The 27,387-nt window shown below is 42.2% G+C and overlaps 1 protein-coding gene across 21 annotated transcripts in view; it reads left to right on the top strand.

Moving 5' to 3' along the window:
* DOCK9 (dedicator of cytokinesis 9) overlaps positions 1-27,387 on the top strand; it is a 288,860-nt gene that overhangs the window by 176,355 nt on the left and 85,118 nt on the right. For all 21 annotated transcript variants that reach the window (XM_053563270.1, XM_053563264.1, XM_053563279.1 and 18 more), the window contains exons 13-27: positions 362-484; positions 4,448-4,530; positions 5,058-5,180; positions 12,393-12,472; positions 12,555-12,742; positions 12,879-12,944; positions 14,251-14,343; positions 15,016-15,139; positions 15,783-15,904; positions 16,964-17,050; positions 17,409-17,498; positions 18,566-18,681; positions 18,951-19,020; positions 20,314-20,439; positions 21,019-21,090. In XM_053563270.1, coding sequence (XP_053419245.1) covers positions 362-484; positions 4,448-4,530; positions 5,058-5,180; positions 12,393-12,472; positions 12,555-12,742; positions 12,879-12,944; positions 14,251-14,343; positions 15,016-15,139; positions 15,783-15,904; positions 16,964-17,050; positions 17,409-17,498; positions 18,566-18,681; positions 18,951-19,020; positions 20,314-20,439; positions 21,019-21,090 — 1,563 coding nt within the window. The remainder of the gene's footprint in view (positions 1-361; positions 485-4,447; positions 4,531-5,057; positions 5,181-12,392; positions 12,473-12,554; positions 12,743-12,878; positions 12,945-14,250; positions 14,344-15,015; positions 15,140-15,782; positions 15,905-16,963; positions 17,051-17,408; positions 17,499-18,565; positions 18,682-18,950; positions 19,021-20,313; positions 20,440-21,018; positions 21,091-27,387) is intronic.

Consider the following 27,387-nt stretch of genomic DNA (forward strand, 5'->3'; position numbering starts at 1 on the left):
GGGTAAATTAGGCCGTTATAATTAGACAGTGAAAGTGAGCTGAGAAATAAGTGGCTTTTAATTTCCCGTTGTTTTTTTATATTATATTGACGGGATTTATAATTAGACAGTAAAAGTGAGCTGAGAAATAAGTGGCTTTTAATTTCCCATTGTTTTTTTCTAAACCCTCTCCCGGTCACCTCTCCCACCACATAGACTTTTTGAGCAGATGACAAAGTATTGATGAGCTGCCTAGTTTGGCGTCGGCACTGGGTACTTCTTACTCGTTGTGCTATTGCACTGTTCTTTACTATTGTAATGTTCATGGGATTTATTTGCTGCAACTGTGAATTCTACTTCCTAAAGAAAATTGTTTCCCTAGGGAATATTTTCAGTCACGTGTCCTCATCCCGACATATTTCTCGTGGCTAGAATTGAAAAGGTCCTTCAGGGGAGCATCGCACATTGTGCTGAGCCATATATGAAAAGTTCAGACTCTTCTAAGGTAGGAATGACATTTTTGCTTTGTGACGATAAAAAGTCTGAAATCAAATGTAAGCTATATTTATAGTCAGAAGATGTGGAATACTCTACATGTATCTATTTTTTGTTTGGCTTAATTTGTTGATTTTTAATGAAAAATATTCCTATATGTGAATAAAATCCTTCATTAGCTAGTCTATCCTAATATCCTGAAGTAATTTGCAAAGGAATTACCAGCTTTATACATAGTAAACTTTCGTTGTTATAAAATGTGTATATAGTATTCAGAGTTAATTTTATTTTTTGATGTACCTCTTGGATTCTGAGATTATGTCGGTCCATTTATACCTCTATGTGGGCCTGGAGACTTGGAGATGCCTTGACTCAGACGGGCTGGCTGATAGTTAGTGCAGGGGATCAAGTCCCCTTGCTTTCTGTTGGAGGAGCGGAGTTATGTGGCAGAGGTGGTCTGACTTTAGGTGGAAGAGGGAAGGAGAACATGCAAGATGTATGTTTGATGAATTTTCATCACTTGGAGTGTACATTACTTGGGGAGTGCCTAGGTGTGGAAGTACCGTAGAACTGGTAAATATTAGAATTCATCCAGCCCACGATCTGCTTTCATACTTCAGAACACTGAGGTGTATGTGGGCTGCTTACCTGCTCAGTGTCTCACAGCTAGAATGGCCAACGAGCATTTGACTGTCATTTTCTAGCACATTGTGCTGCCTGGTTAGAGTAAGTTATTGAGTGATATCGTCCTTGCCAATTTTATAATATTTTTAGTTCTTTTTCTTTAAAAAAAAAAAAAAAATTATAGATGGTCATCTCAGAGATATCCTGGATTCACTGACCAGGAGTGTCAGCATTGAGTACCCTAGAGGCAGGGACTAAGTGAGGTGTCTCGAGTTGGCGTCAGAGCTCGCTCTCCTTGTCTCTGTGGGTGCTCACACGTCATAGGCGTGGCCACCAAGTACAAGATGGCCATGAAAGAACAGATTTGCACATAAGCTGAGTGCTTTGAACAAATCACGCCACCTGTCTGACTCCAGATGTCACATCTGTGGATGAAGAATGATGTCACTACCTGCCCCCACCTTCCTCCAAGGGACAACATTAGAGTCAAAGAGATAGTGTATGAGACAGTGCTGTGGGCACATAAATCACTGGTAACACGTAGGGCATTATTTATTACATTATAGTTAGAACCTAAAAATTTCAGCCCTAGACAAGTAGAAGCCCATTTACCCAGGTACCTGCTTCAAACAGTAAGCCCTTTATGGCTGATCAAAGCTAAGTAAAGCTTGGTCTCTGGAGAGAAGCTCTTTTACTTTTTTAAACCAAGTCTGTAAAACCTTGGATGAGAAGCTTTTATATTTTGATTAATAATCAGTGAAGGCCCAAGATAAGATCTATTCCCCCAACTGTGAATGCGACTCATTTCAGAGGCCCATACACACCAACTTTGTTACTTCCGCCTGCCACATGCACGGTTTGAAATTTGGCAGCTCATGTTGCTGCAAGAATCACATATCACTGTAGGCTAAACTTTCCTCTGCAAACTTCCCAGTGTCCATTGAGCATCTGTTGAAGTCTTTCCCCTCATTATTTGTGGAAAGTAAAGCTCATCCATGTGTACATTATTCATGCATTCATTTTCCTACCTCCTCCAAAGCATTAAATTAAAGCAGGAATTAAGGCTCAATCATCTTAATCAGCATAGAAATGTTGGCAGAGATGTTACAATGAAATTATTTTCTCTCTCCGCATTGTTTCTTCATGTTTCCCAAGATGATCTCTAGAACATATTTGGAGTAAATTTTCATTTTGGAGGACATTTTCATGAAAAGCTGCTATAGGTATCTACTGTTTGTAGTTTTGTTTTTTTTTTTTTTTGTAGAGACAGAGTCTCACTCCATGGCTCTGAGTAGAGTGTCGTGGCCTCACACAGCTCACAGCAACCTCCAACTCCTGGGCTTAAGCGATTCTCTTGCCTCAGCCTCCCAAGTAGCTGGGACTACAGGCGCCCGCCACAATGCCCGGCTATTTTTTGGTTGCAGTTTGGCCGGGGCGGGTTTGAACCCGCCACCCTCAGTAAATGGGGTCGGCGCCTTACCAACTGAGCCACAGGCGCCGCCCTGTAGATTTTTTTTTTTTTAAAAGCAAGGAAAAGAAAAACCCCAAGGGCAAAAACATGTTTTTTACTTTGATTTTCACATGTATTATGTTCTATTTGCACCCTTAGGAAGTCTTAGAGCTCAGCCCTCATTTACTGTAGGGAAGACTTATTGAAGTCTTTTGTGTTTTAGCTTAAAATTTTAACACATATACTACATTTTACTCCATAACATATTCATTATAGTTAGAACCTAAAAATCTTGAACTTGAAAATGTTTAAATAAAATTGGCTCTCTCTCCCACTAGTAAATAAAATTGGCTCTCCCCCACTAGAAGGCAAGCCGTTGCCCTGTGATCCCACTAAGATGCCCCTGAGAGGCAAGACCATACCACTGAAGAAGAAAGGGAGGGTCTGGAGATGATCCCCCGCCATCTGTTTCCATCGGATTGTTTTCCAGTTGACTCATGAAAGCAGTGATTCCCACAGCATGATTATGATAGGATCATAAAGTTTTATAACTGGGAGGGGCTGTGAAAAGTATAGCCCAAGCCCTTTGATTTTCAGGTGAGGATAGTAGAGCCCAAAGAGCCTCACTGACCTAGCAGTGTCTTTCAACCTTTTTTGTCTCAAGGCACACTTGAACCTATGGTTAAACTTCCATAGCACACTTAAATTATTTCGATCAATAAAAAAGAGTTAAAGAAAGAATATACTTACTGTGCTTTTAGCTTCTTTCAGAAAAAAGTGAATTAATGATCTTTAAAAATGTTCACGGCACACCCAAGATCCTCTCTCACTACACCAGTTGAAAATCACTGATCTGCAGGGTCACACAGCTGGGTTTGGTTTGACAAAGAGGCGGCTCCTGAATCTTCTAGTTTTGGGTTCCCATAACTGATGGTGCACACAGATCACTGGGGGTCTTGTCAGAAGGCAGGTTTGGATTTAGGAGGATTGGGGGACGGCCTGGAGCTCTGCATTTCTAACTGTGACATCAGCAGCACACTTCAGTTCGAAGGTGCTTGAGCACATTGCCCAAAGTGGATTTGACTTGGATGTACTACAGTAGTGTAAAAGACTCTTCAGCCTGCCGCTCTGTATTAATCAGACTTTGCACTGATAACGGTACATTATCGTAGCATAGGCAATTTTGGAAAAATTAGGTGTCACCTGCTTTAGCAGCGGGGGCATAGTTGATTGATAATAGGCCTGTCATATACACATGTCTTAGTCCAAAAACAAGCTTTGTTGTGTAGTGTAGGATTGATCAGCCAACCCACAGAAAACCAAAATTGATTATTAGGAAGTGAAAATAGCAGTAACTTACATTTAGAAAGCAAGACTATAATAGCAATTAAAAACTGCGACTTAGAGTCAGTACCTGTGATAGTATCTTCTTCCCCAAATTGTGGGAATCTGCATAAACCAGTGTGTATTTGGAGCTGTGAAAACTTAGTACTTTCATTAGGGTTGTCACTTGAATTCTAGTAATGTAATATGTTACTATTGATGTAAATTGATAACTCATTGGACTTACAGTCAGTAGTCCTTACTCATAAGGAAGTACGGAAGCCTGAGAAATTGCATGTTTGTTGCCTGCAAAGACCAAAGAAAAGACATACCTGTTGGAGACGGTCTTTATTTTGCATTCTTTGAGAATCACTGCTAGAGAATGCGTTGAGTACAGAACTCTGCATTGAGTGTGAATCTGGCCACATTCATTACTGTCCGGTGTGCTTTTCCATGCCTCTGAAGCTACGCATGTGTTAGAGCTTGTTCAATGAATGTGTGTTGAAGGCTCTTCGGGTAATAACACTGTCAGTGAGATGCAGTGTCTCATGGCTTTATTCTGACGTCTTCTTCAAGGTGGCCCAGAAGGTGCTGAAGAACGCCAAGCAAGCCTGCCAAAGACTGGGACAGTACAGAATGCCATTTGCTTGGGCGGCAAGGTAAGGGCAGCACCTGTTACACCTTTTATATAGACACAGATAGGTTGACAGTCCTATTCTGTTTGTTATTCAGAGACAAAGAGAAATTGTGTGAAATTGAGAAATAAGCCCCAAATTTGAAAAACCATTTAGTAGAGTCACAGAGAGGAAAGATGCTGACCACAGCTAGCAGGAGCGGGGTTGGACAGCGTGTCTGCCTCAGAGCTGGCATTCCAGGGACCTGCCACAGGCCTCCAGGCAGGCCCCAAAGCCTGGAGTGATCTTTATCTCTGGTCTCTACTTTTTAAGCTTTTGATTGTATACTTTGTTTCCTACACTCAAGCCATCGGCTGAAACTGTTTTCTGCGTAAATTGAGTTAGTAGTGCTCATCTTTATAAATGTTGTCCATGTTTTTAGATAATAAGATTTCTGTTGGCTGTAGCCAGTGGAACAATCATTATTCTTCCCCTTAGAAACCAGGCTTATGCGAGGGATTTATTTTGGTCTTTTGGAAACACAGTTTAGAAATGCTGCTTTGCTATTTCAGGACATTGTTCAAGGATGCATCTGGAAACCTTGACAAAAATGCCAGATTTTCTGCCATCTACAGGCAAGACAGCAATAAGCTATCCAATGATGACATGCTCAAGTTACTTGCGGACTTTCGGAAGTGAGTTTCACAATCTTGTTTCCACACCTGAAAAATAGAAGTAGTGTGGCGGGGAGGGTGGGATAGGGAGTGGTCATTTAAATTGCTGGATTCAGACATCAGAGGGGGCAGTGGGTAAGCATGGAACATATCCTCAAATCCTTGTGAAGGAAGAAAGGGTTTGAAATCAGAATGTACTGGGTTCATTTGATTCTGTACAGGGAATTTGGGTGGTGCCCTGAAGGGTAGGTAGAGATGAGTCTGGAGAGGACACAGTTGAAGAACCTTTAAAAAGATGAGAAGTTGGCAAAGCCATTACATGTGGAACTAGGAAGGGGGGATTATTTCAAGTCATGTCAAAGAGTCCTGATTCCTGATTGGGTGTTGGGGTGCAAGGAGATATAAGTGGGTAGTTGTCCAAAATAAATAACTCCAAGGTTCCTAACTTTTGAGATGGATTGACTCAAGGTTGACTCTTTACGTGAATGGGTGGTTGGGGGACAGATAGAAGATAGCAAGTTACATAGTACTTATTGTTTGCAGCCATATCCTAAGTGCTTTCTTGTACTGAGTATATTCCTTTCCTAGGGTTGCCGTAACAAAGTACCAAAAACTGGGTAGCTTAAACTGGTAGAAATGTATTCTCTCACAGTTCTGAGGGCTAGAAGCCAGAGCATTGGCAGGGTCACTTGCCCCTGAGGTCTCTAGGGGAGGATTCTCACTTGCCTCTTTTACTGTCTGGTAGCCCTAGATGTTCCTTGGCTTGCAGCAGCTTAACTCTGATTTGCCATCTCCCTGTGTGTCTACCTAAATGTTCTCCTTTGAACAGGAGTCGTGAAGGATCAGGGCCAATCCTAGAGACCTTGTCTTAACTGATCACATCTGTAAAGACCTTGTTTCCAAATAATGTCACATTTATATATGCTGAACGTCAGGACTTAAGCATATCTTTTTGGAGGACACGGTTCAGCCTGTCACACAGTGAGGCAATGAGAGGTCCCACTTGTGTTCAGTCTCTCACAGCTGGCAGAGGAAGGGGGAAGTCAGTCTGGCAGGGTGGGGGCGGTCTGTGCTCCTGCCCCAGGGTGTGTTTTGTTGCTCCATCATAACAAGTTCACTTATAAACTTGTGAAACTGATTTTCTTTGTTAGGGAGATTGATTTTAGAATTAATCTGGGAAAATTCTGGGAGAATGTGCTGATGGTTTAAGCAGAAAATGAACAGAATGACCAAGAACCCATGTGCTAACAACTCTGTACCATGGCTGCATTTCAATCTTATTTTTTGATTGAAAATGCGTGTCAAAGTAACAGTATTATCAGTTTGCTCAGAACTCAAGAATAACTATTCAGCTTTCCTTAATTTTTACCTTTTTCTTATTTCTCTCTCGTCGGTGGTAAGAATAGAAGAGATGTAAGGCACAGAAACCAGTTCAATAAGTTCCAGAAACTTCGAGATGTATTATTAAAAAGAACCCAATTGCGTCCACTTCAACAGGCAGCTTTGGTCTTCAAGATGATATGAAATTTCTTTCTTTCTTTTATTTATTTTTTTTTTTTTTTGTGGTTTTTGGCCGGGGCTGGGTTTGAACCCGCCACCTCCGGCATCCGGGACTGGCGCCCTACTCCTTGAGCCACAGGCGCCGCCCAATGATGATATGAAATTTCTTGCTACGAGGTTCAAAAAACTAAAAGGGGGAAGATTTTCAAGGTCTCTTTAAGTTATGTGATCTTATCCTTGTTGACTGTCTCGATGATTCCCCTATTTGGGCTTTAATGAGAAGGGCAGTCACAAAACTTACCTTCCCTGGTGCAACAAGCTTTGCCTGTTTAGCAAAGCTAAGTGCATGCCCAGTGGTTTGGTTGTGAATGAGCCTTTCTCAGGTCACAGAGGTAGTTGGAGCAGGAGGAGGTGAGGATGTCAGTGAAGGATGCTTGGTCAGCCTCTCTGATTCCTGGATCATACAAGGTTCCCTAAAATGCTAACCACCTTCTGATAGTCATGTGCCCTGGCAAGGACAAGGCTATGGCCAGGGCATGCACCTGGATCCCTGTGAGTCTGTTACCGTTCTTGCAAGACTAGAAAAAAGAATAGCACTTTTTTTTTCTTTTCTCCTCTTCCTTCCCCTCCCCTCCCCCCTTTTCCTTTCTTTTCGACAAAGTCTCACTCTTTTGTCTTGGATAGAGTGCTATGGCTTCATAGCTCACAGCAACCTCCAACTCAAGAAGGTTCAAGCAATCTTTTTCCTCAGCCTCCCAAGTACCTGGGATTATAGGCACTTGCCACAACACCCAGCTAGTTTGTTTTTTTGTTTGTTCTTTTTATTTTTAGTAGAGACAGGGTCTCGCTCTTGCTCAGGCTTTTTTCAAAGTCCTGAGCTCAGGCAATCCACCCGCCTCCTAAAGTGCTAGGATCAAAAGACTTAAGCTACCACACCCAGCCTATAAACATGTTATTTAATGCCTATTAATAAATATTATAATTGCCCATCTAACAAATGGCGCTATAGATTATTTAATTCTCTCATTTTTGGACATTTTAGGTGTTTTTTGATTTTTTTCAGAATTATAAATATAAGCCACAGTTAACATCTTTGAAAAACATTCTCTATTGATAGTAACACATATTATCTTACATACTGTATTGTCATAGAGCGGCAGTTCTCAACCTGTGGGTCGCGAGCCATGGGAACTGTATGAAAGGGCCGCAGCATTGGGAAGGTTGAGAACCACTGTCAGAGACATTGTCATTTTTTGAGTTCTAGGAAACTCTCACTTTCTTACAGAATGACAAGTTAATTTTTTGAAAACCCGGTCACCTTTAGTTGAATAGATTATGATATTTCCCACTTTTCGGACTACCAGGTAGCTCTTAATAATCATGTTGTAGGTCTGTGAGCACTCAGGAAGGTGAACACGTTTGACTTCAGTTTTGAAAAGGAAGTATTTTATATATTTCATTTTGTATGTAAATGAAGTAGATAGGCAAAGAGTTAGCTAGATGGAAAGAGAGGTGTTAAAAATAGTCATATAGATGCACACCAAAATATTAATCCCAGTTACCTCCGAGAGATGGGTTTACGGGCGGTTTTTCACTTTCTACTTTATAACATTCTGTCACTTTCAAAGTTTTAAAAACTAACATTTACTTTTATATTTAGACAAAACAAACAACTTTGTAAAATGCGATGGCAGTGTGGTGTCTGAGAAGTCACTTCCCCAGAGTGGCAGCACCCTGGGGGTAGCCCCAGGTCCCAGCACTGCCTCTGTCAGTGGGGGCTGCAGAGTGGGACTTTGCAGGGTCCCTAACCAAAAAACCAAGCTGAGGAGAAACTCGTGGCTTTCTGCGCAGCAGAGGGCGCAGACCCTCATTGGCTTAGGGGAGGGAAAAGCCAGGTACGGGTTCTGTCTTGCACAGTAGGCCTTCTTCACACTTGTGCTCAGTAGGAAGGATTTAGTGTGAAGAGTATGTTCTGGGTGGGCAGTTTGAGACCCAGAAACCTGAAAACAGGGATCCAGTACAAAGAGGGTGAGAAGGTGCAGCAGGATGAGGAAGACTGGCCGTAAGAATCAGAGAAACTCGGCGTCTCCTCCACCATGGAGGTGAGGAAAGGGGAGGACTCCTTTTTATGTTTTCTTTTTAAACATTAGTGTTGGTCTTTTTCTTTCCTCTCTACAGGAAACAATCTGATACAGTGGCCTGGGAACCAGCCTGGATCCAAAGCTATTGTTTCTGCTCCCATAATTGTCTCAAAATGTCATTTAATAATGTGTGAGGAAATTTTTTCTCCATCTGCCCCAGTCTTTGCAAAATAGCTGCCAAGGCCACTTTCCTTTTTGCCCATGCAATAATTACCCAGGGACATGTTTCAAGTTTTAGCAGAAAAGCGATTCTGCCAGATAAATGGTGTTGCTGATATATATAAAAAGAGAGACTTGTTATTTTATATTTCATTTGTTCATGTGGTTTCTTTTCTAACTTCTGCAGGAAATTTGAAGGCATGAAGGCAAAGTATAAAAATAGACTATTTTCTGTAAAATGTAGACCTTTTTATTGCTACTGCATTAGATATTTTAGGTAGTAATACCATTATCATTTTTGAATGGTGATTTAACACGTATCTGTTTATTTGTGCACTTGTCTTCTGTACGTTCAATTTTTACCACCTCACCCCCATTTTACTCTATTTACACTGCATTCAAGTCAGGTAGGGCTGTCTGATTTTCTCTAATCTGCTGTGGACTTTCCCTCTACCACATCTGTTCCCTCCCTGGCAGGTAAATTACTAACATGTGTGGCATACTCACACACCCTTGTTCCTTTGTCCTCTGAGGGAACTCAGCTCCTCTTTCAAAGCCCAGCCTGCAGCTCACATCCATGCTGAGATAGGTTCCTTGGCTTCTCAGGATCTCTCTTTCTTTTTTAAGGGTATTTAATCACAGCATCTGCTTCCTAGAATGGGGGGCGGGGAATAAACAAAATGCATGTTAGAGTGATTATTACCACCACGACTGTTGGTATTTCTGCCCAGTAGATCTAGATACTCTGCCTGCTGATGGAGGCTTTTACATGCTCTTCCCAATACAGAAAGTGGGGCAGGGAGGACCCGGCTGCAGAAACACATGCCAAGGCCCCCAGTGCTGTTGGCCTGGGATCGCGGGTTTGTGATAGTGTTCCCCTTCCCGGTGGGAATTGTTGAGTCAGGAAGAAAGGATGGGCAGTGGGAAGAGAAAGTTCTTCCTGAGGGAGAGTTTGAGCCTCACTCCTCTGAGTTCACACACATGAGCAGTCGTCAGAAAAGCTTTCAGCAGAGGGAAGAAAGAGAATAAGAAATAAATATAGTCAGGCACAGGAGTATATAATCCATGGTAGAAAGATTTCCAGTGAAGATGGTTTAATTAAAACTTGTTGCTTAAAAGTCTACCTCTTTCAAAAATTTGTAAATTTGTATTTGGATGATGTTAATGGTGAAGGGGATGCCTATTAATATGTAGAAATAACTAAGAAGGGATGAAATAAAGTATTATTTTTGTAATAGAGTATTCTAACCCAAGTAAATAAACTTCATAGTTATCTCTAAAATTTGGGGGAGTGCAGTGTTGAGTGTAGGCTGCAGTGTTGCATTGTCCAGATGTGGAGGTGGAATGAGAATGTTGAGTGTAGGCTGCAGTGTTGCATTGTCCAGATGCAGGGGTCAAGTGCAGTGTTGAGTGTAGGCTGCAGTGTTGCATTGTCCAGAGGCGGAGGTGGAGTGCAGTGTTGAGTGTAGGCTGCAGTGTTGCATTGTCCAGATGCGGAGGTGGAGTGAGAGTGTTGAGTGTAGGCTGCAGTGTTGCATTGTCCAGATGCGGAGGTGGAGTGAAAGTGTTGAGTGTAGGCTGCAGTGTTGCATTGTCCAGATGCGGAGGTGGAGTGAGACACCGTACATGAAGAAAACGAATGCCTCACATAGAGTTTGTCATCAGTGGAGGGCACAGGAGGTGGGAGGCAGTGGAAAGCTCTCAAGAAAAGACTGTTGGGGGAACACCACTGGCCTTCCTCCTGCTCCAAGAAGAGGATCTTGTTTGTGTCAAACATCTCACCCAGTGGGCACAGGCAAAAGCCAGGGTGACTGAGCTGTACCTGGTGATCTCTTGGTCAGAAATCTTCTTTGCTGAAGGCAGAAGGTGTGAAAAATCATTGATTTGCCTTCCTAATCATTGTGACTTCAGGATTTCAAGAAATTGTTCATTTAAACTTGGGTGTGAACAGAAGACAGGTGGAAATAAGAGGGGCTCTGAGAAAAAAGAAATTCAGCATCTTAGAGCTGCTGATGGGCCAAAATGGATCTGCTCAACATAGTCCCTAGTCATAGAGAGCAAGGATTTAGAATTTTGGGGGGAGTTCTAGTTTAAATGATATTCTAAGGTAGCCTAAGAAGTTACATAGAAGACTTTAGTAGATGGCAGGAATGTCTGGGGAATCTTAAAACCAGGATGTAGGAACTTTTCAAATATGGGGACAAAATCAAATACTAAATCTGTTGGCCAATGAGCTTCGATGTTCCTTGGCAATGTTTTTAAAAAAATTACTGAACAGGTGGCTTATGAAGGACCATGAGGCAGCACTCTGTTTTCAAGGAACAAGTGATATCATGTTGAACTAGTCATCCTAACCACGTTTCTTCTTTCTTTTTAACTGGGGCACTAAGCTGGTATCGTAGAGGAATGCAAAGGCTTCGGCAAAGTGTGTTTACCTTGTGTACAAACCATGAGAATCAATGAACAAGTCAGAGAAGTGTTGTATTCATGAGTGGGCAGTGGTTCAATTGCTGTAGTAACCAACCAGATGCCACGAATGGTGATTAAGAAGACACCAGTGTCTGTCTGCAAATGGGGCTCTAAAGATACAGGAAAGAGCCTGTTTTTGGCAATATTCTATGCAATATCTTTGATTCTGTGCAATAGAATTCTATGCAACATCAATGATTTTTATGAGAATATAACATTCTGATTAAATGTCTTCATGACATAAAGCTATTAGGAATATCTATTGTAGTAGATGTTCAACTCTGGATTTAGGAGAATTTTATCAACTAGAAATGGGTCAAACATAAAAAGATGAAATTTCATCAAGACAAAAATAAAATCCTGTTTCAAAGTCCAAACACATAATTGTATAAATATAGGACAGAGGGAGGTAGCATGATAGTAAAGCCATGTTAAAAAAAAGATTTAGGGATTTTAGATGATTGTAAATGTAATATGGGTCAGAGAATGGTGTGGCTACCTGGAAGTAATAGCCTTTGACTGCATTAGTGGATAGATAATATTGTTTAAGCCAAACAGCTGTTGGAGGCTAGCTGGTCCAGGAATGCTTTAACTCTCACTACCTGCGGGCATTCTGTATCTGGACCCATGCTGTGCAGCAGGGCAGCCACTCGCTGTGTGCACTGCTGAACCCCTGAGACACAGAGTCTGAGAGAAGATGGGCTCCAAGTGTAAAATAGGTTCTGGTGGTGAAGACTTAGATTGCACATTTTTATGCTGATTACTTAACAAAATAATAACATTTTGGATCAACTCGGTTAAATAAAATGTATCGTTAAAATGAATTTTACCTGTTTCTTTTTACTCTTTTTAAAATTGCTTTTGTGGCTTTCTTGATATTTCTCTTAGAAGTGGTGCTCTAGAATTCAAATTGTAGAGTTAAGCTAACTTACAAACATTTGATTTTCTCTTCTTTTGTTTGTAGACCTGAGAAGATGGCTAAGCTCCCAGTGATTTTAGGCAATCTAGACATTACAATTGATAATGTTTCCTCAGAGTTCCCTAGTAAGTGACAGTTCTTTATAATAAAAACAAAGTTTTTGTTTGGTTTTTACTTCAGTTTGGATTGTTTTGAATGTCTTTTCAGATTACGTGAATTCATCATACATACCCATGAAGCAATTCGACCCCTGTGCTAAAATTCCAATCACGTTTGAAGTAGAGGAATTTGTGCCCTGCATACCAAAACACACTCAGCCTTATACCATTTACAATAATCACCTTTACGTTTATCCTAAGTGCTTGAAATACGACAGTCAGAAGTCTTTTGCCAAGGTGAGTGCGAAAGTTGAGGTTTCCCTCTCGACATCCGTTAGGATTTGGCTTCCCATGTTCTTTCATAAACATTTACATCTTCTGATTTTTTTATTATCATTTGTTCTTATTCTCTTTTGTTCAACTATTGCTGCAGGCCAGAAATATTGCTATTTGCATTGAGTTCAAAGATTCAGATGAGGAAGACTGTCAGCCCCTGAAGGTTTGTTCTTCCTATTCACCTGTGTATTCTGATTTTTTCCATTCTAAAAATACATTTGTATGATACTTTACAACTTAAGAAATGTAGCACTTTTTAACTGACATAAACCAAAAATATATGATGTTACAATGTATGACCACAGGTGCTGTTTCTCATAGAACATGGAATGTTCCTGCTCTAATTGACAGTTTGTTCTGTTATTCTCTTGTATAAGGTGAATATTTCTTGCTCAGACTCAATTCAGTAAACACTGTGTACTCACTAAGAGCCAGACATTGTGCATTTAGACTTTCGAAATGAATAATGTTGATAATAGAAGTGATAACAACAGATGGTCAGCAAAAGGTGATCTTCCTTAAATGCTTTCTATAGTACAGTAGTGATGATAGTAGTAGGTTATAGGTAAGTAACATTTATTGAATGCTGATTATACCACATACTCTAGGAACTTCTCTTCTGTGTGTTTAACTCTTGGTTCTCTTAGTAGTCTTTTGAATTAGGTACTATTGTTACCAGTATTTTTTAGATGAGCAAGCTAAAGCACAGAATTTAATTGCTTAAGGCCATACATTGGTAGACGTGAGATTCAAACTCAAGCAGTCTGGCTCTAGAGCCCAAATTCTTTAAAATAATTTAAGCACAGAATTTAATTGCTTAAGGCCATACATTGGTAGAAGTGAGATTTGAACTCAAGCAGTCTGGCTCTAGAGCCCAAATTCTTTATATTAAAATGAGGTTCTAACAAGGGAAGGAGACAAAGATGGAAAAAAAAAAAAAAGATATAACACAGTGTCTGCCCTCAAGAAATTCACAGTTTAGTAGGAAAGACAGTCATGGAGAAAAATGCCCTAGTACACACGTGGTGCTAAAATGGTTTCTTGGATAAAACTGAATAATTATTGTAGAAAAATAGTGATGGAACACGGAAGAATGGGGTTGACAGTTTCTTGAAGGGTGCCTGAGAGTATGCTTGGTTCTCATAAAAGCAAAGGCCATCAGACAGAGGAATTGTATAAGCAAAGGCATGGAGGTGTGAAAGGGGACGGTGATGGAAGCGTCATCTGGAGCTGCAGCAAGGAGGGGGGAGGGGCCAGGCAGGTGAGCCTGGAGGTGAGCTGGGAAGTGGGCTGACCTGGCAGTCAGGGAGCTCCAGGTCTGGGGTGAAACAGGTAGAAGTTTATTGGAGGTAGAGATGTTAAGTCCATGCTGTAAGAGTTCTTTCTTTGCAACACATTTGAGTTAATTTCTTACTCCATTAATTTAACACCTATTAATGATTGTTTCCTTTTGCTAATTCTTATTTTAGTGCATTTATGGCAGACCTGGTGGGCCAGTATTCACAAGAAGCGCCTTTGCTGCGGTTTTACACCATCACCAAAACCCAGAGTTTTATGATGAGGTAAGTGATGTCTTCAAGGGAAAATCCAGTTTCACCAGTTACAAGGGAAATCAAATATTTGCTTGGTAAAGCAAAATTTCTGCATACTGTACTGAAATTACAGCAAAAGAACTGAAGTTGAAGCATTTGCTTTATGTTTTTCTGATAAATTCATTATTTAAAAATAAAAATTAGAAAATGCAGGTAGAAGAAGAAGTCGTCAACCACCTTCACTACCATAGCTTTTGGCTCATTTCCTCTCAAAAAAGATTGTTTTGGCTCATTTCCTCTCAAATTAATACTTCATACAGTTGCGTTTATTGGACTTGAGAATCATCCTTCCTTACCCTGGGTTTGCGCATTTTGAGTTGTAATCTAGTTCAGTATAACTGCTGTATGAATTCTACTGTGCAATGTTCTACCCTGGGTCTTCATAATGCCATGGCAGTAGTCACTAGGTAAAGTTCTTTTTAGAAATTCCATCAGTTCTCCTGTTTCTGGTCAGTGAATTCAGGATCCATTTCTCATTTGGCGCAGTTTATAGTCTCAGGTGCCTTTGAATGCAAGTATTTAATTTGCATATCAGTTTGGGACCAAATGGACATTTCTGCATTGGGTGATGTGTCTCTGCTGTTGCTGAGAATTTTGATGTTTTGGAATATTAGAAAGATTGTTATTTTGCCTTCCCTGCAGATTAAAATAGAACTACCCACTCAGCTACATGAAAAGCACCATTTGTTGTTCACATTCTTCCATGTCAGCTGTGATAACTCAAGTAAAGGAAGCACAAAGAAGAAGGATGTTGTTGAAACCCAAGGTTGAAAGTTCATCATTCTTTTGATTTTTCATAATTTGTACATTATTACATTGTATTTTGATTCTGAATTTGCATCCTTTCGTGAAGCAGTTTTTAGATGAAGTTTGTAGGTAAGGTGTAGGTAACATGCCTGGGTTGCATATGTGAATTTTTATAAAAGAAAATTTTAGAATTCTAATCCCAAAGAGGCCACAGTATATTATAGACAATGTTCTGCAGAGACCATAGTTAGGACCTTTTAAATTTCTTACGCTGGGCTGGGCACAGTGGCTCGCAGCTGTAATCCTAGCACTGTGAAAGGCTGAGATGGGACGATCACTTAAGCTCAGAAGTTCAGGACCAGCCTGAGCAAGAGTGACACCCATCTCTACTAAAAATACAAAAATTAGCCTGCTGTTCTGGTGGTCAGAAGGGTCACTTGAACCCAGGAGTTTGAGGTTGTTGAGGGCCAGGCTGAGGCCACAGCACTCTAGCCTGAGCAACAGAGACTCTGTCTCAGGAAAAGTAAATAAATAAAAATGTTTTCCTTGCTGTGATTGATATTAATAGTTCTTCAAAATCAGATAGCTTTATTTTGTCTTTCTTTCCTAAGTTTTCATACACTTATGGTAGTTTTTTTTTGTTTGTTCTTTGTTTTCAACAGTTGGTTATTCCTGGCTGCCGCTGTTGAAGGATGGAAGGGTGGTGACCAGTGAGCAGCACGTCCCTGTCTCAGCTAACCTTCCTCCGGGCTACCTTGGCTACCAGGAGCTGGGGATAGGCAGGGTAAAGGACTTTGAGATCGGTTTATCCCAATTCCTTCAAAAACCATTAAAGAGCAACTGAAACAACAATAACACAGAAAAGCACACAGTATTTTTATCAGTCCCAACATTTTGATTTTCATTTTCCCAACATTGTTATTTCCTTCAACCAGGACAAGGGCAGTGCTGTTAGCAGCTCACCCAATGTCAGAATTATGTTTTGGGCAATTTTATAAGCCCTGAACTAGCAAAGAAGGAGAGACTTAGAGATACTGGATAAGGTGGAAGTCTTATCTCTGCAAACTAGCCATGCTCAAATAAAGATGAGTTCTCAAGGTCATGTAAACTATCAGGACTTTTCTTCCAGCTTAGTACAGATTGAGTAAGCCAGTTTCTCACGCGTGTTGCAGCACCTTCTGAGACCTTTCTGACTCACGAAAACCAGATATTTCTCAGATTTCTGCAATTGGCTTATTGGCTTTGCATTCTTTTTTAAACATGTCAAATTTATATACTTCTGTTTTTATCGCATGCTTAGATAAAGCCTGTTCTTGTAATGTTTCCCTGAATTTAAATAATGCCAAATTTGGGTCCATGTTATGGACAAATGGTTAAAAATGTTCCTAAAGAAGGATAAGTCATATAACTTTCAGTTATATTCCTGGTCTGAACCTGATGGAAAATTGGAGGCTTTGAAAGCTAAAATCAGCACAGGCAGCCGACTGACCCTGCTGCTGGCCTGGCCTGCTGCCTTGTCTCCCTTCTTCTCACTGCCCGATTCCTCACTCAGCTCAGGTGTGGTTGAGATACTGGTGAAACGTGGTGCTTTTCCCTCAAATGGGCAGTAACCCCCACAGCTACAAGTAAGTGGAAAAGAAGACTGAGATTGGGAAGTTAGAAGAGCGCTGTACTGAGGGGAAAGTGGGTGAGCGTCCACTGCCTCCCTGCCGTGGCCAGGCACAGGCACTGGGTCTCTGGCCACCTGTGCCTTGGTGGTCCGCTCACTCCCCTCACTTATAATCGTGTTGGAAGCCATGATAATTAATATGTTGGAATTATTTTTTCTTCCGTATTTTTTCAGCATTATGGTCCAGAAATTAAATGGGTAGATGGAGGCAAACCACTGTTGAAAGTTTCAACTCATCTGGTTTCCACGGTGTATACTCAGGTATGTGCCCTTTCACTAAAATTAGCAGTGATTGCTCTGGGACTGAGTTTTTAATTTTTTTGCAAGCAAAATCCTCATATGTTTGTTTTATGGATATATTTTTACTCTAGAAGTTTTTTTTTATTTTTTAAGAAAGTACCTCTGAGGTGCTCAGGTGTGCTGATAGAAATGACTGCTACAAGTAACATTTTTCAAAACAATTTTCCCCCTTTCGTTTGAAGATCTTTTTGATGTTCTCATTTTTAAGTGAACAGTTTCATAATCTTATAAATACATGTGTGGTATAAGAAGCACATGCTCCCATTTCCACGGCATATGTACTAATGGACTTTGTTTTTCTTCCTTTTTTTCTCCCAAGGATCAACACCTACATAATTTTTTCCAGTACTGTCAGAAAACTGAATCCGGAGCCCAAGCCTTAGGGAATGAACTTGTAAAATACCTTAAGGTACCAGACGGCTTTCTCAGTAGCCCCTTTTTGATGAGTATGGAGCAGGTTGGGTTTTCTGTCTGGTGGTGGGTGTCAGCTCCTTGGAAACCTCTGTAACAATGACCGTGCATCTCACAGTGGTAGCTTCTCTGTGGTTTTCTCTGGGGTCACAGCAGGCAGTGGACAGAGAAGTGGCACTACTCTCGCCCTCACTCTGGTTCCACACACATTGGAACCCATTGGAACCCAAATGTTACCCATTGCACATTGTTACCCATGCACGGAAAGCCGCTCACTTGGCACAGACCTCCTTGTTGAGAGCTTACTGGGTCCCAAGCACAGTGACAGACACAGAAGTAGTAGTGATTTTAGTCCTCACAAGTAAGGAACTTATAGGAAGGAATTTCATGGTGAGAGATAATACAAACTCTATGACTGCATGCTAGGTGGATAAGTCAAACAAAAAATAATACACCTACCAGTCCCAGCTTTGTGCGGGAGGTGGGGAGGTTCCTGGAGGTGCTGAGCAGTGAGAGTGAGGTTGGGTGTGTCCAGGGGAGTTTCACACAGAATGAGATGGAGGTGGGGACATTTTGGAGTGAGAGAATGGCTGAAAGGGCATTCCAGGTGTCGGGACCAAACAAGAAATGTGAGAAATAGCATAGAGATTTGTTTTGTTTAAGCAAGCAAAATGGAATAGAATAGTGAAGATTTTCACATGTGATAGCCTGTAGCCCCTCCCTCCCTCTCAGAGACACTACACTGCATCTCTGATCATTCTCCCCTGCTCCTCCCTCTTTCAATTTTAAGAGCCTTTGTGACCCCAGGGGGCCCCACATAGACGGTCCCTACCTGAAGACCAGCTGGTTAGCAACCTTACTTCCTCTGTGCCATGTAGAGTATTCGTAGGAGCTGAGGACTAAGATGTGGGCATCTCCCGGGGCATTCTGCCCACCACAGCCTTCCATCTGTTTCAGAGGAAGTTCTTCCATCCCTATTTGGAACTGAGTGGGAATTACTTTGGGTTGGTTTACTTTCAAAAAGATAACATAGATACCATGAGCTTCTCTGTCCCACATCTGCAGAGCCTACATGCCATGGAAGGCCATGTGATGATCGCCTTCCTGCCCACCATCTTGAACCAGCTCTTCCGAGTCCTCACCAGAGCAACGCAGGAAGAAGTCGCAGTGAACGTGACGCGGTAAGTGAGGTGAATGAATGGATGCTCTTCTTCAGTTCCAGTCCTGTCCATCCCAGTGCACAGTCATGCACATCTGGGATGCTCGTCTTTGCTGAATGTTACATGTAAGAAATGTCTTTGAGTGCCGCAGGTGGGGACCCCATCTTACTCCTCATCCCCTGTTTCCTCAGTACCAGTAGGATCCTCGTTCTACTGCTGCTGTGATGATAACGAAATGTTTCCTTCGTCACATTACTGTTCATTGCTTTCTTCCTTCCTGTGGTACGCAGGGTCATTATCCATGCGGTTGCCCAGTGCCATGAGGAAGGACTAGAGAGCCACCTGAGGTCGTACGTTAAGGTATGTAAAACAAACCGCCTTTCTTATCTGTGGCTCTCCAGTTTTCCTTCTAAGCATTTATTTTTCATAAGCCTGGTTATTTGTGAATATACTTGCTTTTTTTCTTCTGTTCCTGTCCCCGATGTTTGTTCCTGGACAAAGGGAAGGATGAATGGGGTCAGCCATTCATTTACTTACTGAATTTCATTTTTTCAATCACATTTCTTATCATGGGGTTTCCAAATAACATGTCAAGTAACATGGAAGTTGAAGGAAGAATTTTAAGTTGCTCTTGGCAAGGGCTTAGGTATAGTTAGTTGTCTTCCTTTTTCTTTTTTCCATATAAAATTCCCAGTAAAACTGCTTCTTCCATGATAGGAAGGGTAACTACATCCACAGTCCCATTAGAAGACTGTGTGGGACACCAAGCGATGTCATTATGACTCAAATCAACACATTCTTTTTTTTTTTTTTTTTTTAAACAGGCACCCGCCACAATACCCAGCTATTTTGTTGTTGTTGTTGCAGTTTGGCCAGGGCCGGGTTTGAACCCACCACCCTTGGTATATGGGGCCTGTGCCCTACCCACTGACCCACAGGCGCCGCCCCACCAACACATCCTTTTTTTATGTACAACCTTCAGTAAACGTAGTTGCTATTACTGTTCTAAAAAGTTATGCATGTTCTTTTTAGTCTTAGCCACCTTCATGAATTACAACTATGCCGCTATGCCGTAGTTTAAAAAATAAACTTGGAGTTCATTAGCCATTGTCATGCCTCATGTTCCTTAAGGTCCCTTGTACAGATGGAGTTAGGGGCTGATGGCCCCTGAGATGAATTGAGTGATTCCCTCATTTTGATGGGTTTCCTGAAGACATTCTGGGCTCTCTCTGTCATGTGACAATCATTATCAAAACTTTCCCATCTTCATTATCAAAACTGCCATGCTCACTCTTAAGACTGTACCTCAGTCCCTGATCTGTGCTTTAGAGCCTCGCAGGCTTTCAGCTCAACTCAGAGAACCAGCACTTTAAAATCTCTTTCCCAGGCCGGGCGTGGTGGCTCACGCCTGTAGTCCCAGCGCTGTGGGAGGCCAAGGCGGGTGGATTGTCTGAGCTCAGAGGTTCAAGACCAGTATGAGCAGCAGTGAGCCAGAGTAAGACCCCGTCTCTACCAACAACATCAAAAACAGCCAGCACTGCAGGAGAAAGAAGAAAATCAACAAAAAAGGAGTACTTCAAACAAAGAAGAATGAACAAGCAAAACTGAAAATTAAAAAAAAACAAAAAAAATCTCTTTCCCTTCTCTTCAAAGTACGCATATAAGGCTGAGCCGTATGTTGCTTCTGAATATAAAACAGTGCATGAAGAACTGGCCAAATCCATGACCACAATTCTCAAGCCTTCTGCCGATTTCCTCACCAGCAACAAACTACTGAAGGTATGCTAGAGAGTCAGTGTGGCTCTTTGGTACTGAAACTGATTCATGAAAATTCAGACTCCACAGCCTGATTAATTTACCCTTTTTGTATGCTATTAGAGATAATAACCACCACCCATAAAAAAAGGGTAACAGAATTAGTCCCCCAGTATCAGCTTTGCTAATTGTGTCTTGAGACAGGAGCTGCAGAGAAGCTCTGTGTGTAATGTTTGTTGGCTGTTGAGTACTAGCATATCAGTAAGTCATCAGGGTCAAGTCAGTGGAGGACACTGACATACAGATTATAAAGGCAGGTGTCACCAAGGGAGAGATCAGCAAGGAGGGAAGACCACATAGATAGTCTTGTTGGATTGTGCCGTAGATAGCCATTTTCCCAGCATGGTGGAGTTATTTATGGTGAAGCAGAAGCCATCTGCTCCTCACCTTTTCAGTCAGAGGACAATTTGCTCTGTGGTTCAGCTGTGTTTTAGGGTCGCACTTGCTTTATATCAATAATATTTTCAGCTTAAGAGAGTTTACATTTTGCCTATTAATTTGTTAATTTTCTTACCGGGATCCTGTGTTTTTTTTTCCTTTTAGTATTCCTGGTTTTTCTTTGAGGTGCTGATAAAATCCATGGCCCAGCATTTGATAGAGAACTCCAAAGTTAAGGTATGTTTCTTCACGTGGAAGCTTGTGTTCTTCGGGGGGAAGTCTCTTTCATTGTGTGTGTGGTAGACTTTCTTAATGCTTTCCATGTGCCAGTTATGACACTGCTCTAAGTGCTTCACGAGTAATCATTTTAGCTTCATAACAACTCTCTGAGGGAAGTACTTTTCTCACTCATTTTGTAGATGAGGACACTGAGGCCCGTGTGCTTGAGTTACCTGCTCAAGATTGTGCTGCTAGTGGAGGGAGCCAGAGTTTGAAACCAGTCTGGCCCCATAGGCAATGTTATAAACCATTAGGTTATTATATCCAGAGAAAAGTAGAGTTTTTCCTTTGACTAGCTTAGAAATAATCAAGTTTTGTTGAAATGGGAACAATAGTTTAAGCATTAATTTAAAGTATCGTTACCCAGCATTTAATAAGTGTCTTGACCATTGTAGGCATTTCTCAGGGTCATAGATGGGAGCATCTTACCAATCCTGTGTCCCCTAGGACCAATCCATTGGCCATCTGAGATCATTCATTTCTTTGGAGCAAGTCTCAAAATTTCTCTGTCCCTTATGCCTGTCTGTGGTGGCAGCACCTGTGTGCTTTTGTGACTGTGGGGCTCCCCTGTCACCTCCTGCTTCTCACTGGGCTTGGCCCTGAGCTAACTGGTCTGGTCTCGGGACCAGAGCCTGCCAAGGTGTGACTGGCCACCTCTGGCTATCTGAGGCTCGAGGTGGATACATTTTTATGTAGTTCCATTGTAGTAAAGAGAAGTGGCAATGTCACTTTCTTGTCCTGAAGACTCCAGAACAACATCTGAGGGAGACTGTTGGAGTCCTGGAGCTTTCCTGTGATGGTGGATTCTTGTGGCCATCTGGACACGGGGTCTGGTTGAAGTGGAAGGAGCCAATGGTGCTGGCACTCGACCTCTCAGTAAATACCTGTGCTTCAGTAGCAGTCAAGAGGGAGTGTTAAGACTCTCAGAGAAAGCCTTGGAGAGGCTGCTAGGTTTTGTGGGCAGAGGGTTAGCAATTCACACCGAAAGCCATCCTTTCTCTCAGGGGAGCAGGTGCTGGTGCCTGACCAGGTGGTTTCTCTCCTCTTTTTCCTTTCTCTTTTAAATCCAGTTTAAAGGTTCTGATTTTAGTGCACAAAGAGATGCCAGATGGATGTAGGCCCTGCCTTCCACAGAGAAAAATACCATCTGAATCATGCCTGCCAAGGAAAAATCTAGCAGATTGTCTCCTTGGCAGGATGCAGCTAAGTGTGCACGCACATGCGCGCGTGCACACACACACACCATCTGGATATATTGCTTTTCTGTTAAAAAATGTTGTCATGTAGGCTCAGCTCCTATAGCTCAGGGAATGGGGCACTGGCCACGTACACCGAGGCTGGCAGGTTCCGGGTTCGAGCCCAGACCAGGCCTAGTAAACAACAATGACAACAGCAACCAAAAATAGCCAGCCATTGTGGCAAGCGCCTGTAGTCCCAGCTACTTAGGAGGCTGAGGCAAGAGAATTGCTTAAGCCCAAGAGTTGGAGGTTGCCGTGAGCTGTGACACTATGGTACTCTACCGAGGGCAACATGGTGAGACTCTGTGTCCAAAAAAAAAAAAAAAAAAAAATGTTGTCATATAAAGAGTAAGATTCCAGCCTGTCTTAGTGTGCTAGGGCAGCTATAATAAAGTACCACAGACTGGGTGGGTGGCATAAACAACAGAAATGTATTTTCTCACAGTTGAGAGGCTGAACGTCCTAGGTCAGGCTGTCCGCACTGTCTGCAAGTTTGGTTTCTCCTGATGTCTTTCTCTTGGCTTGTAGATGGCCGCCTGCCCTGTACATGCTGGTATCCTAATCTCTTCTTATGATCATACCAGGCCTTATGAATTCAGAGCCACCTTGATGACTTCACTTCACCTTAATCACCTCTTTTTCTTTCTTTTTTTTTGCAGTTTTGGACGGGGCCGGGCTTGAACCCGCCACCCCCCATATCTGGGGCTGGTGCCCTACTCCTTGAGCCACAGGCACCACCCCATCTTAATCACCTCTTAAAAGACTAGCTCAAAATACAGTATGAGGTGTTAGGATTTCAAAACATGCATTTGAGGTGTATATAATTCAGTCCATGGCCAGGCCCCAGGGGTTTTTTCATTATTTTTGGCTCCAAATAAATGTGTTCACTTCAGAGCAAATGGTGACATGATTATATCAATATTTAAAAACATAACTGATTCATTCAGCAATTATTCATTGAGTTTTCCTACTCTGTGCCAGGTTCAAGGATTACAAAGTTAAATAGAACATGGTTTATGCCCACAAGGCGTCTAGGTGGGAACATGTGCAGCTAGTTTAGGCATAGAGTGCTCAGGAGTGTGGGGAATAAAGGAAGATTGCCGAGAAGAGGTAAGAGTTGAGATGGGTTCTGAGGCATAAATAGGAGTTGGTTGTGTTAATAAAGGAGAATGAGGACTGGGTGGAAAACAGAATTCCCAGCTTTTAACCATCACAGGGAAGTACAGCATTCTGTTCTCGTTTTCTGACTTCAGCAAAGACCATGTGTGAGATGGTCAAGGAGACAGTGAATACTTCTAAGAACCCCACAAGAAGTACATTCAAAATCAAGCACCAACGACATTTTTCTGAGAACTCTGTTAGAAAATTAATAAAGGAATTTAGTTGCATGTTTGTTCTTGAGATATCAAATTAAACTCTAGCAACAGTGTCTGTTTAGGGCTGATAGGGACCTGAAAGCTGAAAGCCAATTCCTCCTTTATCACAGGGATAGAGATGGCTGTAGACCCAGGAAGAGACCTGCCCAGAGTCCCTTGACTGAGCACAGTCAGCCTCTCCCAAGTCTTGTGGCATTTCCAGCCTTATGATGTCATGTTGCCAATACTCTGCCCTGGGAAATGGTTTATTTTTCTTTGGACTTTTACATAAACCACTCAAATGCCACCATGCACTTTTTCTATAAGTTAATTATGCCTTGGTCCTAAAACAATATTCAGGGAGGTTTTACAAGTAGTTTTTTAAAAGAACTATTATCCAGCTGTGCTTAAAAGAAAATACTGCATCCACAAGGGGAGAGCATAGCCATAGCATCATTTATTGTAAAAAGATTGGAAGCACCTACTTCCCACTTTGGAAGCTCAGCGTTTCCACTCGGAGCGCTCCCCTCTGGCTTCTGCTTCCCAGTCACTGCAGGCTCTGTGCTATTCTCCCCCCTAAGTTACACATTACTGAGCTACCAACTTCTCTGACATTTTTAAAATCCTTCGTTTTGTCTCATATCTTAGCAATGAGTTTTATATGTTTGAATTGGTTGTTTTTGTGTTTGTCTTATTTACACCTTAAGAATCTGACGTCCTGGGCGGCGCCTGTGGCTCAGTGGGTAGGGCGCCGGCCCCATATGCCAAGGGTGGCGGGTTCAAACCCGGCCCCGGCCAAACTGCAACCAAAAAATAGCCGGGCGTTGTGGCGGGCGCCTGTAGTCCCAGCTACTCGAGAGGCTGAGGCAAGAGAATCGCTTAAGCCCAGGAGTTGGAGGTTGCCGTGAGCTGTGTGATGCCACGGCACTCTACCGAGGGCCATAAAGTGAGACTCTGTCTCTACAAAAAAAAAAAAAAAAAAGAATCTGACGTCCTAATCCCTGGTTCCAGTTTTCTGAATTTAGCAATATTCACCATTTCTGTACCATTTATGATTTCCAGAACTTTGATCAAATCCCTCTCGAGTTTTAGTATTTTTACACTGAAGATTATTTATTCTGCAGTCTTTCTAACACTGGCCTTGAATGTTTCCCTCACTGGGAGCCTTGCTAGAGGTGCCGTGGCTAGGTACACACCAGTATTGTGGGTCCCCTGGGCTCTGGATCCACAAGAGCCAAATTACACTTTTGGTGTTGCCTGAAGTGCCCGGCCCCGACGGTACCTAGCCTCCAGTGGCATTCGGGGATGCAGTATGTGTCGAGCTGATTCTTCCAGTGGTGGTGAGGTGACCCCATTTGATGCACGTTTACAGGGAGGGATGCATCTTCTTGCTGTTTTGCTGCCTCTAATGCTACCCTCCTGCTGAAGGTGGAAATGGCCACCTGCGTCCACATTCTCACCCCCAGCCAATCTAACCGCACTCTTGCTAAAGGAAGGGTGTGTATCAGAGCCTTTTTGAAATAGCATCTAAAATAAGCCATTTCCTTACTACAACAGATGGACCTGCAAAGTTTGGATTATGTATGACTATGCCAAGATCTAGTGTTTCATAGGAGACATGTGCTTAGAATTTACAATGAGTAGTATTTGAGGAAAATGTAAAATAGACATCAAGGCCTCCTGAGGAGCCCTCTCTTCGCTCTGCCCCTATGGTCTACAATTTGTACGTTTTTTTCCCCCATTGTTTAAATTTGGCAACTATAATTTCAGCAGACTCCTATTGAATTGCTTTTCCTCCTACACTGATTCAAGCAAATTGCTGGCATTCAAAGGTAGACTTCAGGAAAGGAGGTTAGGAAGCCTAGCATAGGACACGATGAATATGTACCCTTCCGTGTTGCTTGTTTAGCCTTCAACCATTTTCTAATTTAAATGAGCAAGTAAAGAGCTTTCTTCTAAAAAGTAAAGGGAGAACTATGCAGTTCATATTCTAAATGAACTGTTTATACTTTCCCTAAATGGTATTTGTGAACACTGTACGTATGCGAGTGGCAGAATGTTGATCTCCGTACCCCTCTGGGATGGTTTTGAGCAGTTCTTTGTTATGTCCAGAAGAGCATTGAAGAGAAATGCAAATGGAGTAGAGGGTGAGCTCTTGACCTCCATGCTGACGTGGTCCTTGGAGAGAGAGCAGGTAGAGCAGGGTGCAGAAAGTGTACGTATGGGCCCCGAGAATGACAGGTGGACAGTATGGGGATAGAGATGAGACTTTACCTGGGTCTTGACACTACCATTTAGGGACAGGCAGATGAGTACTAGACAGAGGGAATAGCTCATGCCCAGGTCAGGACTCTGAGATTTAAGGGGGGGGGGAGGGAGAGTAAAAGCAAGATTAGCTGAGAAACAAAGATGAGAGTTTGGGAAGCTGTGATGTTAAGCGGCAGATGGTTTAGTAGCGAGTAGAGAGGTAGAAAAAGTAGAAGGAGCAGCAAGAGTGTGAATATTAGCAGGGTGGGTTGGAAGCTCACCCCCTGAAGTGTAAACAGCCTATGGAAACACAGCCATGTCGTTTTTCATATTTAATTATTTTTAGCTCTTCAACTGCAATACTATGAGATGACATTTTATGGTAATGCTGATGATAATCTAGCTTTGGGAGGGATGAGGTGGACTGGGGACATGGGTGGATAGCATCGTGAGTGAGAGAGATGGAGACAGGGCCATTAATTCAACCCAACAGTCCTACCCCTAGATGTTTACCAAAGAGAAATGGAAGCCTGTACTCACGCAGAAGTCTATATCAAATGTCCAGAGTAGCTGGACATAGTCGTAATAAAAAATTGGAAGCAACACAAATGTCTGTCTTCTGTCAGTGTTCAGGCAAATTGCATAACGCCATGCGACGGAATACCTCTCAGTAATAAAAAGGAACAGAGTTCTGGTTCATGAAATAGCATAGAGATTCTCAAAGGTTTTGTGTAACGTGAAGGCAGTTAGACACCAAAGACTACATACTTTATGAGTTCATATAGAGTATATGATGTTCTGGAAAAAGAATAATGATAGGGACAGAGCACAGAGCAGTCAGGGACAGCCAGAGACAGGAAGTGGGACAGGGATGACAGCTGTGCCCTATGTCTTCTTGATTCTGGTGGTGGTTACATAACTGTATTCGCTTGTCAGAACTTGCTAAACCGCACACTTTAAAAGCCTGAATTTCATGATAAGTGAATTATACCTCAGTAAACTGGACTTAAAGAAAGCAGAACACAGTGAAGTCAGATTCGAGTGGGAGGAAAGGCCTCTGGGTATTCTGTGTGAGATCAGAGAGTGGCCGCAGAGCTTATGGGCTATGCTTGGGATAACTTAAGCTTTAGGGCCATGGGTTCAATGGCTGTGACAGAGACCTGGAACAACAGGGACTTAAACAAGGAAAAAAAAAGTTGATTTCTGCCAGGTGCAGTGGCTTATACCTGTAATCGCAGCACTTGGGAGGCCAAGGCAGGTGGATCGCCTGAGCTCAGGAGTTCAAGACCAGCCCGAGCCAGAGCGAGACCTCGTCTCTAAAAATAGCCAGGCCACTTGGAAGGCTGAGGCAAGAGAATTACTTAAGCCCAGGATTTTTTTTTTTTTTTTTGTGGTTTTTGGCCGGGGATGGATTT

Source organism: Nycticebus coucang, chromosome 15, assembly GCF_027406575.1.
Source record: "Nycticebus coucang isolate mNycCou1 chromosome 15, mNycCou1.pri, whole genome shotgun sequence".
NCBI classification, from domain to species: Eukaryota; Metazoa; Chordata; class Mammalia; order Primates; family Lorisidae; genus Nycticebus; species Nycticebus coucang.